Raw genomic sequence first — 23,189 nt, 5'->3', positions numbered from 1 at the left:
CTCGAAGATAGCTTGAAACCTAAGTCTGCCTTGTCAAATCTTGTCTCTCATCCTTCAAAAGCCAGTGTCTCTCTATCCCATTTTGCCAGGTAAGTAAGTATCTCCACAATCTGCTCATTGTGCTCTGTGTGGCTGCCACTATTCCAGCCTAAGCTTCTGTCATCTCTTACCTACATAGTGCAGTATCCACCCGCATGTAAGCCCCTTACAAACTGGGACCCTGCCTGGTTTGTTAACCATCCTGTTCCCACAGTCAGGAAGAGGGGCTGGGGCTGTTCCTTAGTAAATGCTAAATGCGTAGGGATGATTAAATGAATTAAGGAACATCTTCCTAACTGATTCCCTGGCCTCCCGTTTTACTCTATCCATATTTCCTTTCTCAAAACCCGTAGCTACAAAGCATGGTCTGTGGACCCACAGTAGCTGCCGCATCTGGGAATTTGTTAGAAATGCAGGCTCTTGGGCCCCACCCTGGGCATACTGGATCAGAACCTGCATTTAACAACATTTGCAGGTGCTTTGTAGGTACATGGGATTTGAAAAGCTCCCAGGTCCCCAATGCTCTAAGTAGCATTCAGAGAGTTCTTTCAAAATGCAAATATAGTCAGGTCACCCACCCTTTTCTTAAAAAAAATTCAGTGGCTTACCTGGCTAAAGATTAAAATCGTTAATATATCTGAGGACACAGCTTAGTCTCATCCCCCACACCTCCCCGACCAACCTCCTTTCCCACCTGGGTCCCATTCAGCCACTGCAGCCTTCTCTCAGATGCCTGAACACGCCCTGCCCCTCCGACCCCAGGGCCTGGGCTCCTGCTCTTTCTTCCGCTTTGCTCACTTCTGTTCTTTCGCCAACGATACCTGTCACCTACTTGCCTCTTCCTTGTCTTTCAAATCTCATGTCAATTTTAATTTTTACTCAGTAAAGCTTTTTTTGGCTCCCAGATTCCTTTTCTATTTAGTCACAGAGACCATGCTTCTTTCCTATGTGGTATTTAGCAAAGTTATGTTCTACTATTATTTTCTGGTGTATTAGTAATTGTTTGATTGAAGGCTGGCTCCACAATTGGGCTGTGAGATCCTTGGAGGCAGAAAAAGTGCCTGTTTTGTTCCTTGTAATATCTCAATTGCCAGCAAGGTGTTTAAAATGATAGATATGTATTTAAAGACAAATGAAAGCAAGGAAGAAAGAATGAATTGATTTTTCACAATGAAGTCACCAGGGAGTATGGTAAGACTTGGAGAGAGAAAAAGAAAACTGAGAGAATAGTTCTACAGCCCTGAATTAATAAGGGCCACGGTCATATATGTGTAACTTTCAGAGGCCATCCAGAAGCTGTATTAATAATCTGACCAGGGATAAAACAAAGCTCAAAGTGCTAAAAAGTCACAGAGGAAAAACAAAGAGTCATTGAAATTAAAAAAGAACTAAGTAAGTGATTTCAATATTGTTAAAAATAGTAATCCTGCTTTTTCTTTGAGTTTACTACACCAGACAGTAGACACTCTCCAATCAGTAGTTTGAATTTCTTAGCCACCCTACAGAGCAGGTATTAGTATTAATTTCCTTATCAGAACATGGGGATAATGAATTCAGAAGAAGAGAGTGACTTCCCCAGGTCACATAGCCGATGGGAGCTTAAGATTGCTTGAATCCAAAGCAAACTTATTTTCACTCTTTTATGCCCTGTCCTTGTAAACAAATATTATTTACATAGTGCTACTTCACCATGAACAAATTTTAAGTCTTTAGTACTGAGAAGAAAAACACTTTGAAAAAAATAAAATCTATGAAAGCTTCTTTTTATTAGAACTTATTTGTAAAAAATGCAATGTGTGCTCTTTGAGAAAATGAAATTTAGTATGTTGTTAGCAAAGCATATACCAACAGAGAACAGATTGAATAATGAAGAGATCCACCAGTTCATTCATCAGCATGGTCTGCTCTTATAGACAAAGGCTACAACATAAGACAATATTTTACTTGGTATGCAAAGTTTGAAAAGTTATCATCAGAGGTTTATATATATTTGGAATATTTTATTTGCTTGAGGAAAAACTGAATATATATATATGTGCAATCAGTAGGACATTTTCAAGCCAAAATCCAGCCTCCAAATAAATTAATGAGGGCAGAAGTAACCAGATAGCAGTATCTGACCAGAAGTACCGCCTTGTGCTTGTCCTAATAGTAACAGTGCTCGAGGTCACAACGGCTGACTTTTGAATCTAATATGTCAGTGCCTTTCAGTACACAGTCCTTGTTGATGTCAACCTAAATACTTTACTTCAGGAAGAACAGAATAATAGAACAGATTCTCAAGGCAGTGCTGAGGTTAATAAAAAAAAAGTCATAAATATACAACATAAGGGAAAACTAAGGCTGGTAGGAACTAGCATAGTAGTAAAACTTGTATTTTCTCATTAAAAAAGGAAGTGTTCTGAATTTTTTTAAGATGAACATTCTCATTGTAAATGCATTTTTTCATTACCGTATAAGGCCCAGTAATTGTATCTTGTAAACTGGCCTGGAGGGTCGCATGAGGTCCCACAGAGAGGAACTGCTGCAGTGAACACCACTGTCCCTTTCAGCAGGACCTTGCTGCGGCTAAGTGTGATTTTTTTTTCCCTTCTCGATGCTAAAGGTGTTTTCCCAGCTGATAGAATTAATGGGGGGAAGGAATTGGCAGGGATGTGACACTAATAATCCAGGGAATTAAAAAAAAAAGAATCATAGTATCCTTTGCTGCTCAGGGCCATTTTTGCTCACCACATCTGAAATTACATCCATTGTATGATTTACAGGCATCTTTCTTTTATCTAGAGAGTCATCTAGATCAAAACAGTAATATAGCTTTGTTGACAAATGCCACAAAGCCGACTTTATTCTCGGGGTCCATCTTGAATTTCTGCTGAGTCACAGGCAACCACAAATGAACCTGATGCCAATCTCAGAATGATCTTTAATGCTGGGCTGCCCATCTTGGCAACCTTGGTTTTTCAAGGGTTTGTCCAGTGCTGCGGTGGTACACCCAGATCAGGTAACTCACCACCACTCCCAAGGGGGACATCTTGCTGGGAGAAGTCAATATTATGATTCCCATGCCTACTTATAAGGTCAAAAGAGTTTTCTGGATATTGAATATTTGGCAAGTTCCAAAAACTAGAGAGTGAAACAAATGGTTTCAAAACAGCTGAATACAGTAAAATTTTATTACCCCTCAAGTTTAGATAATCAAATACTTTGTGTGTGTGTGTGTGTGTGTGTGTGTATGAAAATCTTGAAAGCTGCTTGAATTTTCATTCCCTTGAAGGGCCAGGAACTTCTAACGGCTTTCCCTGTGGCTAAGATCAGAGGAGGAAGTACATTGAAGGAGATATTTTTCCTAAGTGACATTGTTTCTAATTCATAGACCCAGGGATATAAGAATGGGTCATGTGGTTTAAGAAGTCCACAGTATGGAGATTTGTGGAAATAACTGCCCAGGCTGGAAGCGTCATCAGCCTGTCGGGTTGTTCCCCTGGACAAGCACTTTTATAGTTTGCTTTAAGAGACCACTGTGTAACCTTCACGGGCCAAACATCTGCCCAGCAGCACATGATTAAACTCTCAAACATACATAAAAGGAGCCCTGCTGGATATTCTTCTTCAAACTGGCTGATATTTCAGGCTTCGCAGTGTAGTGTGTTTTTGTAACAGCTTGCATTATAAGGAAAGGCTATGTAAGTGGAAGAATAAGCAGCAGTGGTTGAAGAAAGGGAATGTGGCAAGCTGCGTGTCTTCCTGAAACTATTAGAGGCATCTCGGCAATTCAAAATTCAGTCATGTTTATTGCAAATTCACATGCATTCCAAATTACCTACCTTGTTCAAAATTATGTGTTGAAGTCTAGCCCTAAAGATGACAGTGTTGAGTATTATTTCTTATATAATTTCAGGGGAAGAGAGAGGTTGATACCTAACTTATTATCATTATTATTAAGCACAGGTAGTGCAGGTAGTAATGGCGTAGTACTGAATCACGGTAGGCGATCAGAGTGGATAATCACACAGGTACTGCTATCTGACTCTCTGGGTCCAAACCTCAGCTTTTTGATTTTTGTTAGCTGCATGACCTTGGGTGAGAGATAAGCCTCACTAAGCCTCAGGTTCTTCATCTGTGAAATGATTGTGATAGTATTTTCCTAACTGGGTACAGGATGTTGTGGGCCTCAAACCTTGTAAGACATTTTAGACAACACCTGGCAAGTTGCCAGCATTCAACAATTGTTTTCCTTGCCTTTCCTAACTTCATTAATGCTACCATTTTTCTTTGGCTGTATATATATATTCATATCAATCAGGTCCTTTGAATTGGTTTACTCTTTATTAAGGAGACTTTAAAAAGCATAATTGACAATATTTGGGTTTGCTGAGTGTGAGGTGGTAATTTATTTATCGCAGATAGGGTAAAAAGAAGTGACTAGTCACTCATGCACATCAAATCTGTCATCTGGCATTCACAAACTTAGTGACTAGCCCTAGGTGACTCTCTGTATCATTATTTTTTAGACTTAAGGGCTTACAGTTTTCCTCTACATTTTAGAAGATCTCATCTGGAGGTCTTGTATCTAAAGAACATACAGATTCAAACAGATTAGAAGTCAATTCTCTATTAATGTCTTTGGGCTAGTGAAGAACTTTTGTGTGCTTTTTATTGCCCTTCAGGACAGTCCTTCCTGAGTGCTCCGTATGCTATAGATGAACGCAGAATATGATGGATACTTATTGTGATAGGCAGTAAGCCGTGTACTGGGACATGAGAAATCATGAGAAAGAGAGCACCCTGACCTTCCAAGAGCTTACTGTCTGGTGAAGAAGGCAAGAGTAAAGAAGCACAGCCGAACGTGGGGAACACTCTTCCATTTCCACAAGGCAGATTCTTGGACAGAAAGGGGGGAATGGCCAAGGAGGGGTTCTTCAAAGAGTCAGTATTTGAGCAGATTCCTAAATGAGAAGTGGTAGTAAACATGGAAGAGAGGAATCAGAAAGAAAGGGTATCTTTGGAAAATCCATGGTGTGCTTGGGGAGCCACAGATTTTATTTTCAGCATTCATGGAGAATCCATGAATAGGATGGCAGGGCCCTGAGGCCAAGTAAGCAGAGCTACATCACAAAGTGCTGTGCAAGGAAATTTAGTTTTTACTCAGAAGGCAGTTGGAGCCATTGAAAAGCTTTGAGCAGGTATATTTTGTGACATCTGGTTGTGAGGGAGGGAATGACTTTTGGGGTGGTGGCAGGTAGACTAGTTAGTCATAATCTTAGAGGAGGAGTTACGAGCCAGCTGCTGTGGGTTCTTCAGATTATAAAGTTGTCAAGGAATGCAGCTTCAGATGAGTTGTAAATCTAATTGTATCCAAGAGGAGGAATGGAAAACTAATGCTCAGGTAAGCCTTTGTAGCCCCGATTGCTTATTGTCTAAGTATTCATTTTCACATCAGTTTCTCTGGCCCAAAGCATTTTGATTTTTGTTTTGTTTTTAAAATATTGATAATTATATTAGAAATTGGAGTAAATACAAAATGACTGTCTTACTGGCATTTTGTTTAACCGCAAATTTTTCACCAGTTCCCTGATGACAAGTCTGTTATCCCTCTTGCCAAATTGTCTAAAACTGAAATGGCCATGTTGTCCAGCAATTTCGCTATGCACATGTATGTATTATCTTATTTCTGCCATAACAACACTCTTTCAAAAAGTTATTACGTATTTTTATGTTAAAGAGCAAACACAGCTTCAAGAGGTATGAAGGAATTTTTCCAGAAAAATATCTTAAAAATATTGAAGGTGAGTGGGACTGGTTACCAGTGGAAGAAGCATGCAGGCCTGAGGTAGTTTTATGATAAGAAAAAATATATATGTTTATTTATTAAAGATATTTTGCCAAATGCCCACATAAGGGTGACAAGCTTCAGTTTAATTTTACTTCTGTGCGTGTGTGCCATTTTAAAGATTATAAAGGGATTCACACAATTTGTGCTGGTCCCTGGGAATGGGTGGCTTTGATAGTTCACAGAATATTTGGAGACAGGCATGAATACATTTAAGACATTACATTACACTTGTAATATTATATATGTATATATGGCAGAAAGCTCTATGATTCAACAGAGCTCAGAAAAAAATTATTCAGATAGAATTTGAGGGAGGGGAACAATGGTGGTGGTGTCTGAGCCACTGTTGAAAATTTTGGAAAGTTTTTCTGTTAAAGAAAAGAACTGTAAAAATTTACAGCCTCAAAAAAATTAAAGCAGAATCAGTGGAGCTACCTAAGCCTAGTTTTTTACCCAAGGCTTTTCTAACTTAGAACTGAAATGGGATTTAGAACAAACAAGAAATTCATTATTCATTTACCTTTCATTTGTGCTGATGCTCCCTTTTTTTCAAGCGTGCTCACATCCTGGTGAATTTTTAGGACAAAGAAACTTAAAAATATCTGGGAAATGAGTATCAGCAGCACAAAAAGAGCCTGAGAGAGACTTTGGAGTTGATCAGAGGATGAAAACTTCTTAGTTTTATGACTTCTTGAGAGGAGTTTCCTGCCGAGATAGAGACAACAAGTTGTTTTAATTAGGGTATATTTTATCTGATGGTTAGCAAGAGGAGAACTATACTTCTCTATAGTGACCAGTGAAACTACAAAAAATACATAGAATGTATCAAGAAAAATGGCACAGCACGATACATTGAATATCTTACCTAAAATGAAGTTATCATTTGAAATTATAATATATCCCTGAGATGGTGTAATCCCTTTGTTTTTATACATTTGGTTAATAATGACGGTTTTTAAGAAAAAAAATCAATGTTATAAGTTAATATACCTGAAAGAGATCTTGTAGTAGTCACCAGGCCATGATGTGCAGCTTCTCTCCTCTTGCACATGGTGAGAAATGCAGGGCTGCTGCTCTGTTAGCACATTAGATGTCAGCTTGACTTTCATTTGTAAAGTCAAAGAGCTCCCTTCCTCCCCTCTTCCTTCCTCCTTCCTTCCATGTGTCTATCTTTTTACCTATTGCTTTTTTAGGAAAAAGCATCTTAGTGTGATTTTCTTCCTTCTTTGAGTTTTCCATTTGAACATTTTCCTAAGCAATGTTAACTTTTTCTTAAAGGTAATGGTATCATTAGAGGTTATTGAGCATAGGGGTATTCTGGCCGTGAACTTGAGGATTAATTGGTGGGATTACAGTCTGGAGGACAGGTGGCCATTACAGTAGGTCACATACGAGAGCCTGGGGCTTGGGTTGGGTTGATAGCAGTGGAAATGGAAGGAAGAGATAGTTTTGAAAAGGAGGGAGCAGAAGGACTTGTCAATTGGCTCTTTGAGGAGTGAGAGCTATAGTTGTAGGTAAGGATTCAGCTATCCCTATGATGGGGAATAAATGGAAAGAGAGTAAAATAGTATAAAGTGGTGGCAGTGGATGTATCTTGGGAGAAAAAAATTTTTAAAGACATGTCACCTGGACAGTACATCATATCGGAGGGACAGCCTTATTATTTCCCTTAGCTGTTCACGTAGCAAGCAGTCTTAGTAATGACGGGTGGCTGTGCTGTCAAGACTGGAGAAGCATGCTGTCCAATACCACTTTGCTTACTTTCAATAAAAATTCTTAAGATATGATAAAGGATGTCAAGGAGGCGGTAGACACCAATTAGCCGATTCTGGTTAATTTTTGTCAAGATAAAATAAAATTCCCTTCTTCTGCATGCACAGGTGTGTATGTGCATGACTCCTGATTACAGTTATTACAACCATAACTAAACTACGAAACACTTCCTCAGTGGCAGGCAGCGCGCAAAACGCTAATAAGCATGATCACATTCACTCCTCACAGCAACCTTTGAAGCCTTATTATTTCCTTTTCATAGATAAGGACACTAAGGCTCAGAAAGATGACAAAATTTGCTGAACTTCCCAAAGCTGCCTGGTAAATGTTAGAGCCAGGATTCTAACTCAAGTCGTCTGACTATAGAGTCTCAGTTCTTAAAAAAATATGCTTTACTCTCAAGGGACATAACTTCTTTATGGATTTACTTCATCTCCAACTTCTTCACATCATGTGGAGAGTGGAGGACTCATTGAAATGCAAAAACGTAGTGTATCACAACTTCTTGATCAGGGTAGAGAGAATACGTGCGGTCTGGATTTTCGTGGGGAAACATAGAAGGGTTTCTCCTCCTTCTCCAAGAGCATAAAATGTGGAGGCATCAGAGCTGCCATATATGCATTTAATTTAGTGCTATTTCTCTTGAGGTAATTCCTTTATAGGCTGTAATATTTCTTGGTGCTGCTTTAGCACAAGGAGCTAAAGAGATTTCCCCTCTTACTTGATCTTTCAGATCTGAATTGCTTTACCTCTTCTCTACCTCTCAAATTTCTACTCTTTCAACAAGACTCAGGTCAGACTGGATTTCTTCATAATCCCAGGGAGTTAGTAGCTCTCTTTCTGGGATTACCTAGCACTCTGTGTAAGACTCTCACAACACGTTACTCTGAGCAATCGGATCACGCGGGCAAGGATCATACGTCCTGGCATTTCCTATTACCTGACCCGTAGTAGAAATATATCAGAGATTGTTGAGCTAATGTATAAATAAAACGACGTAGGTGTATCTCAGAGTATCACTGTGAGCCTTTCAAGTTTGAATTTAACAGCCCTTTGTTCTAAGGATCACGAATGACTTTCGGAAGTCCTGAGGTACTATAGAGATTTGGTGAACAAAACACTTCATTTATGGGCCAAATGAAACTGTCAAAGTAATTTTACTTGAAAGCCATAATGCACATTGCCTGACTACATTTTAAAAAATATGACTGTTGATGGTGCCGTCTTCAATTTTTTCTTTCCTATTCTGTATCTATTCTTGATTGCCCTGTGTATCATCTTGCTGTTCAGAGCGATGTCCAATTATATTTAATTGCATCACTTTCACACTTAAAATTTCCACCATGGCCGATTTTTCTGTGTTCCTGGATGGCTTTCTGGGCTTTCTGAGTAATCTATTATTTTTTTAATTTCCAATTTGAAACAATGACATGCTCAATTTGCTTCTTATGTTTGTCTAAATATATATGTCTGCAGATATCAATTGCCTTTATCCATTCTAGCAAAATTGTTTAATTCACTTTAATTATAAATTTGCTGTGTTTTTGCTCGGACCCGGCACACTGCGAGATGCAACAGTTTTCTTGCTGTAACAATGCTATTTCTCAGATGGCAAGTTACTGTGCCAGAACAATCAAATGACCTGAGTAGTTAGCCGATGGGGATAATGGATGCAAAGGAAGGATTTATTTGGCACACTTAGCCCAAGATGATTATCTTTTTTGTTTTTTTCTCCCTTTGGAAAAGAATAAGTTTTATACACTACCAGGCAGAAATGATAAAAAGAACCATTTTTTTCTAACTTCTGATTTTAAGTAACGTATTTAGATTTATTCCTGAAACTTCAGTGAAATCAGTTTCTCTGAATGAAGTTATGCTTTCATTTACATAGAAGTAGAGAGAAAACCCTCTTCTGTGCCTTCTAACAATGGATAGAAAAGGCCTTGCCTGGCAATGGAAGCTGACTCAAGTATCAGCAGATGAGATAGTCACATAATTTTCTCCAAGTTGAACTCACTGCGTATCGTGTTTCCAACCAGAGGCAAATACTTGACCGTGAGGCAGTATGTCAGCAGTTAACCATCTAAGCAGCTGCTGTTAGAAGGTTACCATTTGCACAGAATTTTATCTTTCCCCCAAGTACATTGAAATCACAGTAAATTATAATAATTTATAACCAGTTGTTTCTGCAAGCATTTCCTGAGCCCCAACTACATCGGTCTGTGGAGGCTAAAGCACTTGACAGAGTACGCACCGCCCTTGGGCAGCTCGCAATCTATGGCGGCCACCGGGCATCACCCACACTAACACCAGCGAGATGGCTGCTGTTAAGGAGGCTTTCAGAGAGCTAATGAAGGCCATCGGAGTGACCTACCCAGGGCCACAACTGTGAGGGGCCGGTCAGGTGTTAAACCTTTGCCTTAGACATCATCAGAGCTAGTGTAAGACTTGAACTCCTAATCTACCTCCTGCCACGAGTAAAATGCACAAAGGTTTCAATACTGATAGAAACTGTCAGAAAGACTAAAGATTAATTCTTAGTTTTAATACTTAGAAACAGAGCAAACAGCATTTCCTAAGCCTCAACTTTCTCATCTGCAAACTACAAAATTCTACCTTATAATGTTGTTGTGAAGACAATATATTCAGTAATCTTTGTACATCATGCTCAGTAAATGGTGACTTGATTTTAGTAAGGCTTTGTATGTGAACTTTGCAATAGTACAAGATTGAAGGAAAAAATAGAGAATTTTCTAAACAGACTTTAGCTCTTCCTTACTTAAATGCAGTCCAATACAGCTTCTAAATTTAGAATCCATGTTTGGAAAAATCTGTAATCTGTCCCATAGAAAGCTGAGGAACAGTCTGGAAGTAATCTTGGTCACAGTGACCTCCCTCTGGCCCTTGCTTTCTTTCTTCTTTCCCTTTCTCCTTCCCTCCCTACTTTCCCCTTCTTTCTTTCCCTCTTTCTGCACTTGGGGTACATTTTATTTGTCTCTGTTAAGGGAATTATTATCTCCAGTCTTCTTGGAAGAAGGGGAAATAGAAAGGCAGCACAGAGGAACAGGGCTTACAGTTTCAAAAGAAACCTGGTTCGTGCTTATCTATTCTGGAATCTGAGGAAATTGAACTCTGAGAGTGCAAATATCAACGTTTCTAGTGGTCAGTATATTGAGGGAGTCAAGGAATGAGCAGAAACAGCATCAAACAAAAGAAAACCAGACAAACTGAACCAAACAAAGCCCCATGCATGTTTTCTTCCTGCTCTTGGAAGTTACACCTACCTGCTAGTCACAGCTGAATAAGCAAAACCTTCAGCCTAAAATCTATATATTTAAATTATTACCACATAAATGATTATTCTCCTGATGCACTTTGCAGTTAACATGTTTGTTTAAGGAAGGAATATATTAACTTTAAGCAAAAAGGATTTAAAATGTCAGTAATTTGAGCAATTCCTTTAACAAAATTCTATACTTTTAATTAAAAGAGACTATTTCTTTTGAGGGGGTGAACTATCCCAATTTCAATTGTTCCCTGTTCCTCTTGTTTTTCTTCTCTTTAATGGAATCATTAGACAACTAGGGTAGAACTTTATGGATTTTAAAGAAAATCTTTCTCCTGCAAATTCTTTCTCAATTTTCTATGCGCAAGAAGAAGGGATTTGTTGTGCGCCACGAGCAGAGGGGGATTACTAAATGACATTTTGAATTGTTAGTGTTTTGTATGATTTAGAGACATTGGATTTAGTGGGTTCAATTTTAATCTATTTTACAAGAAAGTGTCACTGTGTATCATGTGAAAAATATACTTTCTCAACTGGGACACAAAACATGAAAATACTGCTTTTAACCATTCAATATATCTCCCAGGGTAAAAACAAAAACTTTTTTACTTTTCCAAGTTAGGCAGACTATTTTTTCCACACTCTTCACCCTAGATTAATTATGATGTCTGAAAATCACTGGCTGTCCTATCATTTAATATGCTTCTTGTTTTAATGTTTACATATCATGATGACAAAGCATTTGACTTCTGCAATGCAATTTTATCTTAATTAGGGTAAGTAAAGCACTTTATCATGTCCAAATAAAATATAGTGTTTTTTAAAATTTATTTTATTGATTTAACACTGGTTTATAACATTATATAAGTTTCATAGCTTATCAACAAGATTTATCCAGAGTTGATGACCCTAGTACATCCTGAAAAAATGCCTAGTATTACATTATACTTACCTCCAGCATCTTTTGATAATGGAGACTTAATGCAAATAGACATTGAAAGTTAATGTCATAACATGGTGGAGTTAGGCAATTTACCAAAAGCACCTATAGCTATTTTCCATAAAAATACACACGCGAAGCATTTGCAGCCTTCACATTACACAAAATTACTAAAAGCAATGCTGAGAATTTAGGAGGAGTTATATTCTATGCCAGTCAGTGTCTCTTTTTCATTGTTGCCTGCCATTTCTTAATTGAAATGTCTTTCTCCTGTGTAGGATTAGCTTTTTTTGGAGCCAAATTGAAGACTGAAACTGTCTGTCATTATTGTTTACACTTTGGAATTGTTTTCCCAAAGGACTGTAATCAGTTTGCTTTTAAAGACTGAGTGATAAGTTTGAAAGAGAGTGATGGGCAGAAAATTAAAAATAAAAAGATTGTGAAATGAAACTATATAAAATAGCTTGGAAAATTGTCTTATCAGATTTGGCCAATTAGTCTGAAGCAAGCTCTAAATTCATACTCTTATAAATGTCAAGTCATTATGTGTATCAGAAGTGGTTCAATTTTAGCCCATCCACATGCCTATGATTTAGAAAAATAAGTGGAAGACACCTGGCGATGAACATTCCAAAATGACCTTATTTACAGCTAATCAATATTGGACAACAACCACATGGCTTTTTATTTTTCATTTTTCAGTTATGCTTGCCTCTAAATGAACAGGTTTGGGGAAGCTAAGGATTGAATTTGAGTTGGCAGGACAACAAGAAACAAGTCTTTTTTGTATTGATACCTTTCTGCCTAGAGATAGGTAATTTGAGAAATAGCCCTCCATTTAAATCCTCTCTTCAAAATTACTAAAATCATTTAGTAATGGCATATGGTAATAAAATATCCCATTGTCTCATATTCCAATGCTTAGATAAAACATTTTACTGTCATGAATCTAATACCTCTGTATGCCTAAAGATAGAATTTCTGAGTGTTCATTTACACTACATCCACATATACACACACAGCTGTAAATTGGGCAGTTGGTTTTGAATAAAATTAGTCTATCCACATATCGTAACACTTACCCTTTTTGAGTCTGATGCATCACTGAAACTTTACTTTTATCAATCTCTTCCAAGTCCGAGTCATGGTGTAAAAGAATGTATTTTTCCTGCTTGTCTGCTTCCATCATTTTTATTTCTGAAAGTCTTGATTCGATAATCTCCGAAAGTCTGCTTAAATCTTAAGGTGGTTTTAAAGGTATGCCTATTTGTATCCTATGACAACATTTGGGGGAAAACTTCAGGGCAGATGGCTTAATAGTCTGAGCTCCCCAGTTTAGTGCTAAGTCCCAAACCCAGGTGGCCTGTGGGGCTTTTCTGTCACTGCAGGTAGGATTTCAGTCCCGCCTTCACAGGACTGCCTGTGGGGAGGTGGAAGGAGAGAGCAAGTCCAGCAAGATAAAGGACTCCTGTGAGGAGAGGGGGCGAGAAATTCAATATCTATAAATAGCCAACAAAGCCTGGGGTAGATTTTCCTCTAAATTTTTCTTTCATCTGAAATTGTTATTTCACCAAAAAAAAAAAAAAGAGTTCTTAAAAATGGGGGAAAACCACAGTGGCATCTTGAGATTCCATACTCTGTGAGACACAGATTTAATTCACAGACTCACACTGAATAGCATTCTTGAGCCAGATTTCTTTCACTCTAGCTCAGGTGATTATAGTCTCCTGGCTCCTGTGATCATTTTTATTCATGTCAGAATGCAAATTCTTTCAGATAACATTTTAAAAAAAATTCATTCTGATATGTAACCTTGGCAATAATAGATTAATACATATGTGTTGCATATAAATAGAGCTCATTACTCAGATGATTATTGACAAAGGCTAGAAAATGAGTAGCTTTCTCCTATATTTCTCCATTTCTTTGTAACTTGTTGCTTCTGTTTATCTTGTAGGGATGGTTACTTACACATGCAGCTGCTGTCTTTTCACCTTTCTCTTAGAGACATAGTTCTCAGTCCTGCCTGAACATTAAAGCATCTGGGGAGTGTTTAAAGCATACCAATGACAGGGTCCCAAGCCAGTTAAATTAAATCAGAATTTTTGAAGGTAGAGCCTATTTGTATTAAAAAGAAAAAAAACAAAAAAATAAAAAACTTTCTAAGTAATTCCAAGATCCAGCTCATACTAAAAAATACTGCCTTAAAACTGTTTTCAGTTGTTGCTTATTAGGTAACGTTTTTGGTTGCATTCATCGTAAATCTACTCTTATCAGCTTAGACAAAGAATGCTGAGTGTGATGGAGACTTGGCAGCAAGCTTTTGCCCTTTCCTGGGAATGTGAACAGGATGTAGTGACTACATGATGTTTGAATGGTGTCTCTTGAGTGTGAGGTAAATATGTTCCTGTGTGGGAGAAGGAGTAAGAGGCATTTGGTGACCAGAAGGGTTAACTATGGCAGTGACTGACTAGCTGGTCACCAAACTCTTTTTCTCTCTCTTGGGCACACAGCTAGATGGTATGCAGATAATGTGTGACCATTGGACTGAGTTCTAGTCAATGGATAGTGTAGAAGTGATTCTGACACTTTCAGGGCTGGACCATAAACACTTTCTTTATTCCCTTGCTCAACTCAGGATTTAGAGGAAGGCAGAGTCACAAGATGGAAGAAGCTGCCAAAGTCTATAAATTTTCAAATGAAGGACACCTCCTAAGAGAGCCATCTTACCAACACCACTCCCATCGGGCTATTGTGTTAGCAGCAGACACATTTTTCCTGTGGTCAGTGGCTGATACCTGAAGGCTTCCTGTTGACAACAGTTAGCCTGTAGAGGAAAGTATCAGAAGACAAGATCGATCATCACGTCTCAGGGAGAGAAGGATCCAGGTCAGCTGTGAGAATCTCAGCAGACACTTCACTCAATTTATATCTAGGGCACTGTATGCAATGGAGCTCCAACAAATTCCAGCCTCCATGTTACCTCGTTCTGAACTTCGGTTTGCTGGAAATAATCATCTGAATGGTCCACAGATGATTATCTGCTCAACCCTGAATCAGTCAGTTAGCTGTGGCCAGTGGAAAAGAGTCCAGCTTGGAGAAGACATAAGCTACTTACAAGCACGTCAAGCACCAACCACTAGGGCCTTGCCCTCTCCACCCCATTTAATGATTTTTTTCTGTTATATTTCACTGATTGTTGTTATTATTTCAATGGTGCTGTTGTGTAAATCCCCTCAAAGCCTGTATGAAATTAGTAGGAAAAAATAAATGTATAAATAATAAATATGTAATAAATAATAAAATGATAAATGACTCTATTTCTTTCCTCTTTTTAAATTAGCTGTGGTATTTATTTCTCCACAGGACTTTGGCATTATTCATACTCTACAAAGTCTTCAAAGGTTTCCAACAGTAGTTCACTGATCTCATTTACACATTTTCCTATATCCTGATATACAATTATCTTCCCACCATGAGAACTTGATTCACTTACAGCAGCCTGGCTATTCTTGTGCAATCTCCTTGTTCATATTATGTTTTATTTCCTTCTTACCATGCTGAAAATCATTCTCCTTGAGAGGGACAATAGGAACATGATAACAGAGAAGATATGCCTCATGTTGTCCATCAATAGTACACCATAGGCTGCTGAAAACAAGCCTTCGTATTTCATCACCTTTTTTTGATTTGAATTTAAACAGAAGAATAAACATTGTTAAGAGCAATTTTTTTTAAGCCTAAACTCATTAGGGGCTTTAGATGCGAGGACATTGATCATATTGCTGTGTGACATCTCCTTATTTATCTTTAAGTACATTTTCCCCACCATTTTGTGTGGATTTTAAAGTGTGAGCTCGTGTGAACACACTGTATATACTTTTCCTGGCATTTTTTAGCTATCATCTTCTATCTTTCTTGATGGGATCATTTATGATTTAAAAAATAAATATTTTATTTCTGAGAACCCCTAAGCACTTTCTAGGACAAAATCTCATATCGTGAGATCAATACCCTTTCCTAAATATTTGGATTTCTGCCTTCCAGGATACATGACTCCATCTTCTCAGTTATTATAAACTCTAAAATGACAGAGTTTCTTTGTCCTTGTTTCTGTTTTGCAATGAGAGGAATAGTGCCACCTGAGGAAAGCTGGTCATCCTTCAGAAGAAGTGACTGATGATCACCTTTCAGGCTTTTGTTCCCAGATTTGCTGTCTTGGAAATATAATTGTTAATGTATGCACAGTCACCAGCCTAGCTGCAAAACTAGCCAAAAGCACAGCAAAATAAAAAAACAAAACAAAACAAAACAAAACAAAACAAAACAGGATGACAGTTTATGAATTTACCCTAACAAATCTGTATCAACCAGGACATGTGGATACTTGCATTAAATGATGAGCTTATTCTTTCTCTGTAGTCAAACGTGCACCGAAAGTCAAATTGTAATCTAAAATCATGAAATCAGATTAATTAAAATGAGTTGGATGGTTTTAATCATTAGGGCATCACTCTGTGAGAATGTGATGCTTCTATCTTAGTGAGAAGGAAATATCTAAATATGAAATATTTTTCACACTGCTGTTCAGGAACTTCGAAAGACTTTCAATGTGTTTTGAGGATTTATTAACTTTTTGATTATATTTTACTTCTGCTTTACACTTTTAGATTCATAAAAAATGAATTATGAAGATCAGGCTCCATTTCTTTTTAGGAATTATTCACAGTTGAAAATAATTTTTAATTCTCAATTAAATGTTCTGAAATTGATGTGAACAGCCTTGTATACGTTTGAGGACAGTATTTTCAAGGCTCTCAGTATGTTTTCTTCTATAAAAAGCTCCATAGCCTATTCAATTTTGAGAAACTCTGCTATAGTTGAGTAGGATCGTTGGCCCAGGATAACACCAAAAACACTGCTGACATTTGAAAGTGTGATTTTGCCCAATTCTTTCCTTCCATTTCTAATCATATACACCAGAGTTTTTATTAGACATCTTAGCTTATTGAATCCTGATTGCTAAGAGTCTTGTCGATAAGCCATTTACCTCCCTATTAACAACTAAATCTCTCTTATCTTTTGCTAGCCAATCAGTCATAAATTACCTGCAAAGGCTTGTCTTAAATCCAAGTGCCAAGTTTCAGTGATTTGCTTAGAAAGACTTAAGCATGCAGAAACATAAAACATTCCTTGTTGGCCCACAGTCCCCAAGGCAAATTTGCCTATTTCTGCTTTAAAACTTTATGTATTAATAGCTTAACTCTCCAAAAAAAATCTTGTTTTCTCTGTTTTCAAATTCTCTGTGGCTTCATCCTTTCTGATTCCTGCTAATTTCACTTCAACACAAATTCATCCTTATGGGTCTGGAGTAGTGGTTTTCTTTCTCTCCAAGATGGATTTTTCAGCACAGTGAGAATTTGTCAGGGATTATGCTTATTAGCCAAACCAAATGCCAGGGATTTCCTAGTATTTGGAAGTTGCCAATGGCTCCTAATCTTTGTGACAAGAGTGGATCAGATGGTCTAGAATACTTCCACAATAGTAGTATTTCCATTTCCCGTTCCATTTCTCTTTAGTGATATATTTACTAGTCAACGTGCATTGTCCCTGAGGATTCACAGATTTTCATGCAAGTGACTACTTTCTTGAGATACTGCTTTCCTCCCTAAACAAGTCTGCTTTCACAGAGGGAACACACTTTTACTGCTCTAATCCAGCATTTAGCGCCATTTCAACTAGTCTCCGTAAAGCTTCCGCGATCTTATTAACCACTCTAAAGGTATAGTTGCAACTTCAGCTGGTCTTTTAACACCACCCGACTGCCATGTTTCTCTTGTCAGCTCCCTTTCCCATTCTCCATGATAACTTTATCAAACATGCTCTAGTTTTTGTCAAAGCTCTCTTGTCTACCCTCACTTCAAAGGAAATCAAAGACTTAATAGTTGAGTAATCCCAAATTGGGTTTGGGCTAGGGCAGAGAGGGATGGGTGTAAAAACCTACCTGTACCTGCACCCACGTTTACCTCTTCCTCTTCTCTCACAGGGCTTAGTAACTCGTTGCTAGGTGCCAGTGAACTAGGTGCTGGCACCTGTTCTACAGGGCTCCTTCATTTCCTCACTTCCATCACCTCCACACTAACTTTGTCTTTATCCTTGTCTTCTCACCCAGAACGTCTATTTCCTTTTGGATATTAGATTCAAATATACAAATCTGAATGTGGATTCAATCCTTGGTAAAATCTATCTGCTTAATCAAAATCTGAATTTTTTTTAATTGATTTATAGTTGATTTACAGTGTTGTGTTTCCAGTGTACAGCATAGTGATTCAGTTACATATATATTCTTTTTTAATTATAGATTATTACAAGATATTGAATATAGTGCCCTGTGCTACACAGTAGGACCTTGTTGCTTATCTATTTTACATATAGTAGTTAGTATCTGCAAATGAATCTTTATGAGTTTCATCATTATCTGCTTTCTGAACTAGTCTTCTTTGGTTCATCACACTTCTAGACTATTCGTCTAGACTAAGAGTCCTCAGACTATTCCATATCCATCCCATCATCTGAGTCAAAGGAGACACTGAAGCTGATGCCTGACTCCAGCTTCTCATCTCCCTAATCCATCCTGGATGAGCAGTAAGGATAATTTCCTTTGACAGACACAGTCATCTTGTCGGATTCCTGCCCCTGAAGTCAGATCACCTCAACAAGCTGTGGCTACTACTTACTCTCCCCTGACTCATAGTGGGGCTGTTTTCTCATCTATTAATTGAGGATTGATGACAATGTCTGGCCTGCCCACTGCAGATGATTAACTGGGAGAACACTTGAAAGAACTGCCAAGAGCCATACTTATAAATTATGATTTTCACATAGCAAGTTTATAACCTTCTTCTTGCATTTTGAAACTCTATACATTTTTTTTTCCTGTTTATCTATTCTATATTTCTTTGCTGCTTCTCAAAATGAGCCCTTTAGGAGAAGGTTTTCACTGACCTAAAAATATAAGAAAAATCTTCCCACCTTTTGTTTTGGTTTGGTGTGTCCCTTTGTCTGGATTATCATTCTTTTTTATATATAAACCTGTCAAGATATATTATCAGGTCCAGTTCCATCTTTATTTCTTCTATGAAGTTTATCCAATAGCTTCAGTTACCATACATCTCTTCCTTCTTTAAAGTTTTTGATTATGGCCTGTTAAAATACTTGCTGTAACAGTTAATTACACTTCTGTTATCATTAATCTTTCACTTCAGCAACTAGCACAGTGTGGTAGGTGCTCAGTAACAGTTTTGACTGACTGATGTAAGTAGCAAACATTGTATATTATAGCGAAGGACAAATGCTTCTTTGAAAGTTTATTCCTAATATTATTTGCAAAAGGGCTGATGAAACAATTGCATTAACAAAACAAAAATTATTACTTTGTGGATTAGAAATTGCTAGATGTAGATAAACAACCCAATATTATATTCGAGTGAACCATAAGAACAAATCAGCCTAAATATATTGTAAATCTGCAATGTGCTTATGTCACTTGACAATGAGTTCCAGCAACATAAATTGATACCACGGGCAGGTTTCCTATTAATCATCCTTCACCAGGGCATTGTGTTAAATGTTTAAATAACAGGATGATAGGAGTCTTGTTGACAATTTAATTCCTGATTTCCAGGCTCTGGAAAACAGAGTCTCTCCTCTCCCTCCCTGGAGGACAGGAAGTCCATTAAAATGTCATTATTCTGCATGTGTAACGATGTCATTGCTCTTGGTCTCTGTGCAGGTAAAATTGCAGTCGGTGCTTGGTGATGAAGTACCACTGATTGATCCTCATAGATTCACTCCTTTCTCTGTCTTACAAGGAAGATCCTGTTTTTAATCACCTTGCTGTGTTCTTCCTGTGCCTTATTCATTATGCAAGGAGGTCAGCTATTTACATTAAATATGACTAATTAAAAAGAGAACCCCAAGGTAAAGTGTACAGAGGCCCTCTGGTAATTGCAGTGATACCTGTGAATAATAATGACAATTAATGAGACCTGTAATAGCTTTGCAAATAGTCATTTACCCACTCACAGGAGGCGAATAACAATTTGCACTGAGGAGAGTCAACTCTCGTGATTCATTTGAGCATTCCTTCTTCTTCTCTCCCTTCTCAAGCCAACTCTGTTTTTGGCAGTTCAGAAATTCCTGAAGAAAAGGGTAGACTCGAAACCACGCTCCAAGGGATAGCACAGTGTTCCGATGCAAGGAGCATCTTCTCTGCATGGGCTACTTTATGGAAAATGATACAATTAGGCTGCACTGGAGTATCCTTAGGAATGACAAGAAGGATGGCTAGTTTGAAATGCAGAAGGAGTGGAGAAATTTGCTGAACGTAGGATCTTCTCATTTTATGGCTAGAAGGGGCAATAAAAGCCATCCATTGAGAAAACTGGGGTTAAGTAAGGCAAAGAAATTTGTTCGAGGTTTTATAACTTGTTTGTGTCACAGTTGTGCCAAGAAGAGCTTCACAGAGTGACCTCCGAGGGCTTAGACAGTCTTGTGAAGGAGCACAGATGGGACTAGGTTGGGAGGACCTCACTATGATATTATAGTGCTATCTAGGAGTTTAACTAGAAATGGCAGGTTGCTAGAGAAGGAACAGAGAACTGTACAGGTGAAACACATGGCCAGCAGGCTATGAAGGCTGACAGCACAGAAGACATGAAAACAACAGACCTGGGCATTGCTCCCTAAATTCAGGCAGAAGCATCTAATCATCTTGCTCTGACTTAAAAGCAAGCAAGCAAATACACCACTCCTGGTTAATACCGTGTTTGCTTGGAAAATTGGTATCCCTTTCTCCTCAGGGCATCCCGATTTCTTCCATGCCATTCTGCCTTCAGATCTTAGATGAAGTGCTTTTTGCTGAGACATTTCCCTTGATTTCTGACAAGGTCAGATTCATCCCTCCATGAGAGAATTTCACCACATCGTTAATCTTTTTTTTGTAGCAGCTGTTGTGTCTTTGGTGTACAGTTTATTTGACTAATAAGAATCTTCATCCCTAGGTTTAAAGTCCTGTGAGACCAGAATGGTATCCGCTTTTCAATACTGTTGTATTATTCTTCCCTAGCTTGTGCCTGACACAGAGTAGGCAATTAGTTTTAATGAATGAATGAATAAAAAAATGTATGAAAGGAAATGAAATAGAGCATCATCTTCTAGGGAAAAAAACCCACAGCATATTGCTTTATGAGGACGGCTGGTCAGACTCCCTCAAGACAGAGCCTGCCTCTGCCTTACTCACCGCAGAATCTTTCCCACTTGGCTATTACTTGACATGCAGCTTGTAAGATACACTTAGTGATTGAATGGGCACCTGTTTCTCATGTTAGGAAGTGAATGTGGCTTTTAACTGCTATATTTAAAATTCCAAAATTATTCACAAGTTTACTGGCCAGTAGGAAATTGTTTAGTTTGCGGGAGACTTACATATGAAACGATTCAATTTGCTGCCAAGTCGGGGAGGGTATAGCTCAGGGGTAGAATGTATACCTAGCACGCAGGAGATCCTGGGTTCAATAAATAAATAAGTAAATAAACCTAATTACCTCCCCCACCAAAAAAATTTGCTGCCAAGACTTTCCACGTTGGCCAGAATAGACGTTGAGCGCCAGTTTTTCAGAATTACGAGCTCTGGTAAAGTTCCCACGCTATCTACAAGCTCTAGTTTACGTCTAAAGGGGAAGTTTGTGAGCGGCTTGGCCATTTCATCTGGATTTCATTTACACCTTCTCATTTATTAAAACTTAAGGAAGACTTTAACAAATGGCACTGAGTTAGCTGGATATCCATATGCAAAAAATGAAATTAGGTTACCTACCTTATACATATACAAAATTAACTCAAAGTGAATCACAGACTTGTGTCTAAATGCTGAAGGCATAAGATTCTTAGAAGAAAAGAGGAGTAAATCTGCATAGTTTCTTAGATACGACACCAAAAGCACAAGTGACCAAAAAAAAAGATAAATTGGACTTCATGAAAATTTAAATTTTGTGCTTCCAAGGACACCATCAAAAAAGTGAAAAGACAGCTCATATGGGGAGAGAAAATATTTGCAAATCATATATCTGATAAGGGACCTGTACAGAAATATATAAACTACTCTCAAAATTCACCAATAGAAAGGCAATTTACCTAATTAAAAATGGATAACCGATTTGAATAGATGTTTTTCAAAAGATATAAACAGTAGTCCAACAGCAAGTGAAAAGATAATGTCATTTGAGAAGTGCAAGTCAAAAGTATAGTGAAATGCTACTTCATGCTCATAGATGCTTAAAAAAAAAGAATAACTAGTGTTGGTGAAGATGTGGAAGAATTGGACCCCACGTACACACTGGTAGAAATGTATAATGTTGCTGCCACTTAGGAAAACAGTTTGACAGTTCTTCAAAATGTTAGACATAGAGTTATTGTAAGGCTGGTAATTCCACTCCTAGGTGTATACTCAAGGGACCTGAAAACATATGTCCACATAAAAATTTGTACACAAGTGTTCATACAAATGTTAGTTATAATAGCCCAAATGTCCACCAACTGGATGGCATGGATAAACAAAATGTGGTATACCTGTGTAATTGAATAGTATTCTGCCACAGAAAGAAATGAAGTATGGATACTTGCTACAATACAGATGACTCTTGAAAACATTATGCTAAGTGAAGGAATCTAGATGCAAAGGTCACACATTGAATAATTACTTTTATATCATCTAGAAAAGGGAAATCCATAGGAAAGAAAGTAGATTAGTGGTTTCCAGGGGCTGGGAAGAAGGGGGAAATGGAGGCTAACTGCTATTGGCACAGAATTTATTTTGAGGGTTATGGAATTATCCTAAAATTTGATAATGGTGATGGTTACACATTCCTGTGAATATAATAAAAACACTGAACTGTACACCTTCAAAAGGTGAATTTTATGGAATGTGAATGACCTCAATAAAGCTATTATTAAAAAATGAACAACAACAACAGAAAAAGACAACCTCAGGTGAAGCCAACAAGAACTCACACCTGTGTGCATTACCGATATTATATTCTAAGGTTAGCTGGAACTGATAGTGAGAGATGGTATGCTTCTATATGTGTTATTTTTACAAGTCTAGAGTTTTTACTGAAAATACATTTGTAGATTATTTTTGCTCAATATATTTACATTTACTCCGGACAGAACAGTAATTATTAGACATGGCTATGAAATACAATCACATAGGATGCTATTATATAAACATTTTTTATCATGAATATTTCATATACATA

The 23,189-nt window shown here is 37.8% G+C and overlaps 1 protein-coding gene across 3 annotated transcripts in view; it reads right to left on the bottom strand.

Moving 5' to 3' along the window:
- The window catches only part of LOC135319230 (uncharacterized), a 61,705-nt gene extending 51,992 nt beyond the window's left edge, over positions 1–9,713 (bottom strand). For 2 of the 3 annotated variants that reach the window (XM_064478615.1, XM_064478639.1), the window contains exon 1: positions 6,393–6,934. In XM_064478615.1, the coding sequence (XP_064334685.1) occupies positions 6,393–6,807 (415 nt within the window). In that variant the 5' untranslated portion in view covers positions 6,808–6,934. Of the gene's footprint in view, positions 1–6,392 lie in introns of all 3 variants that reach the window. The other variant, XM_064478670.1, reaches the window with a different exon arrangement.
- Between the last annotated feature and the right edge of the window lie 13,476 nt (positions 9,714–23,189).

This window comes from Camelus dromedarius, chromosome 1 (assembly GCF_036321535.1).
Source record: "Camelus dromedarius isolate mCamDro1 chromosome 1, mCamDro1.pat, whole genome shotgun sequence".
NCBI lineage: Eukaryota > Metazoa > Chordata > Mammalia > Artiodactyla > Camelidae > Camelus > Camelus dromedarius.
This window is presented reverse-complemented; position numbering and strand designations above follow the sequence as displayed.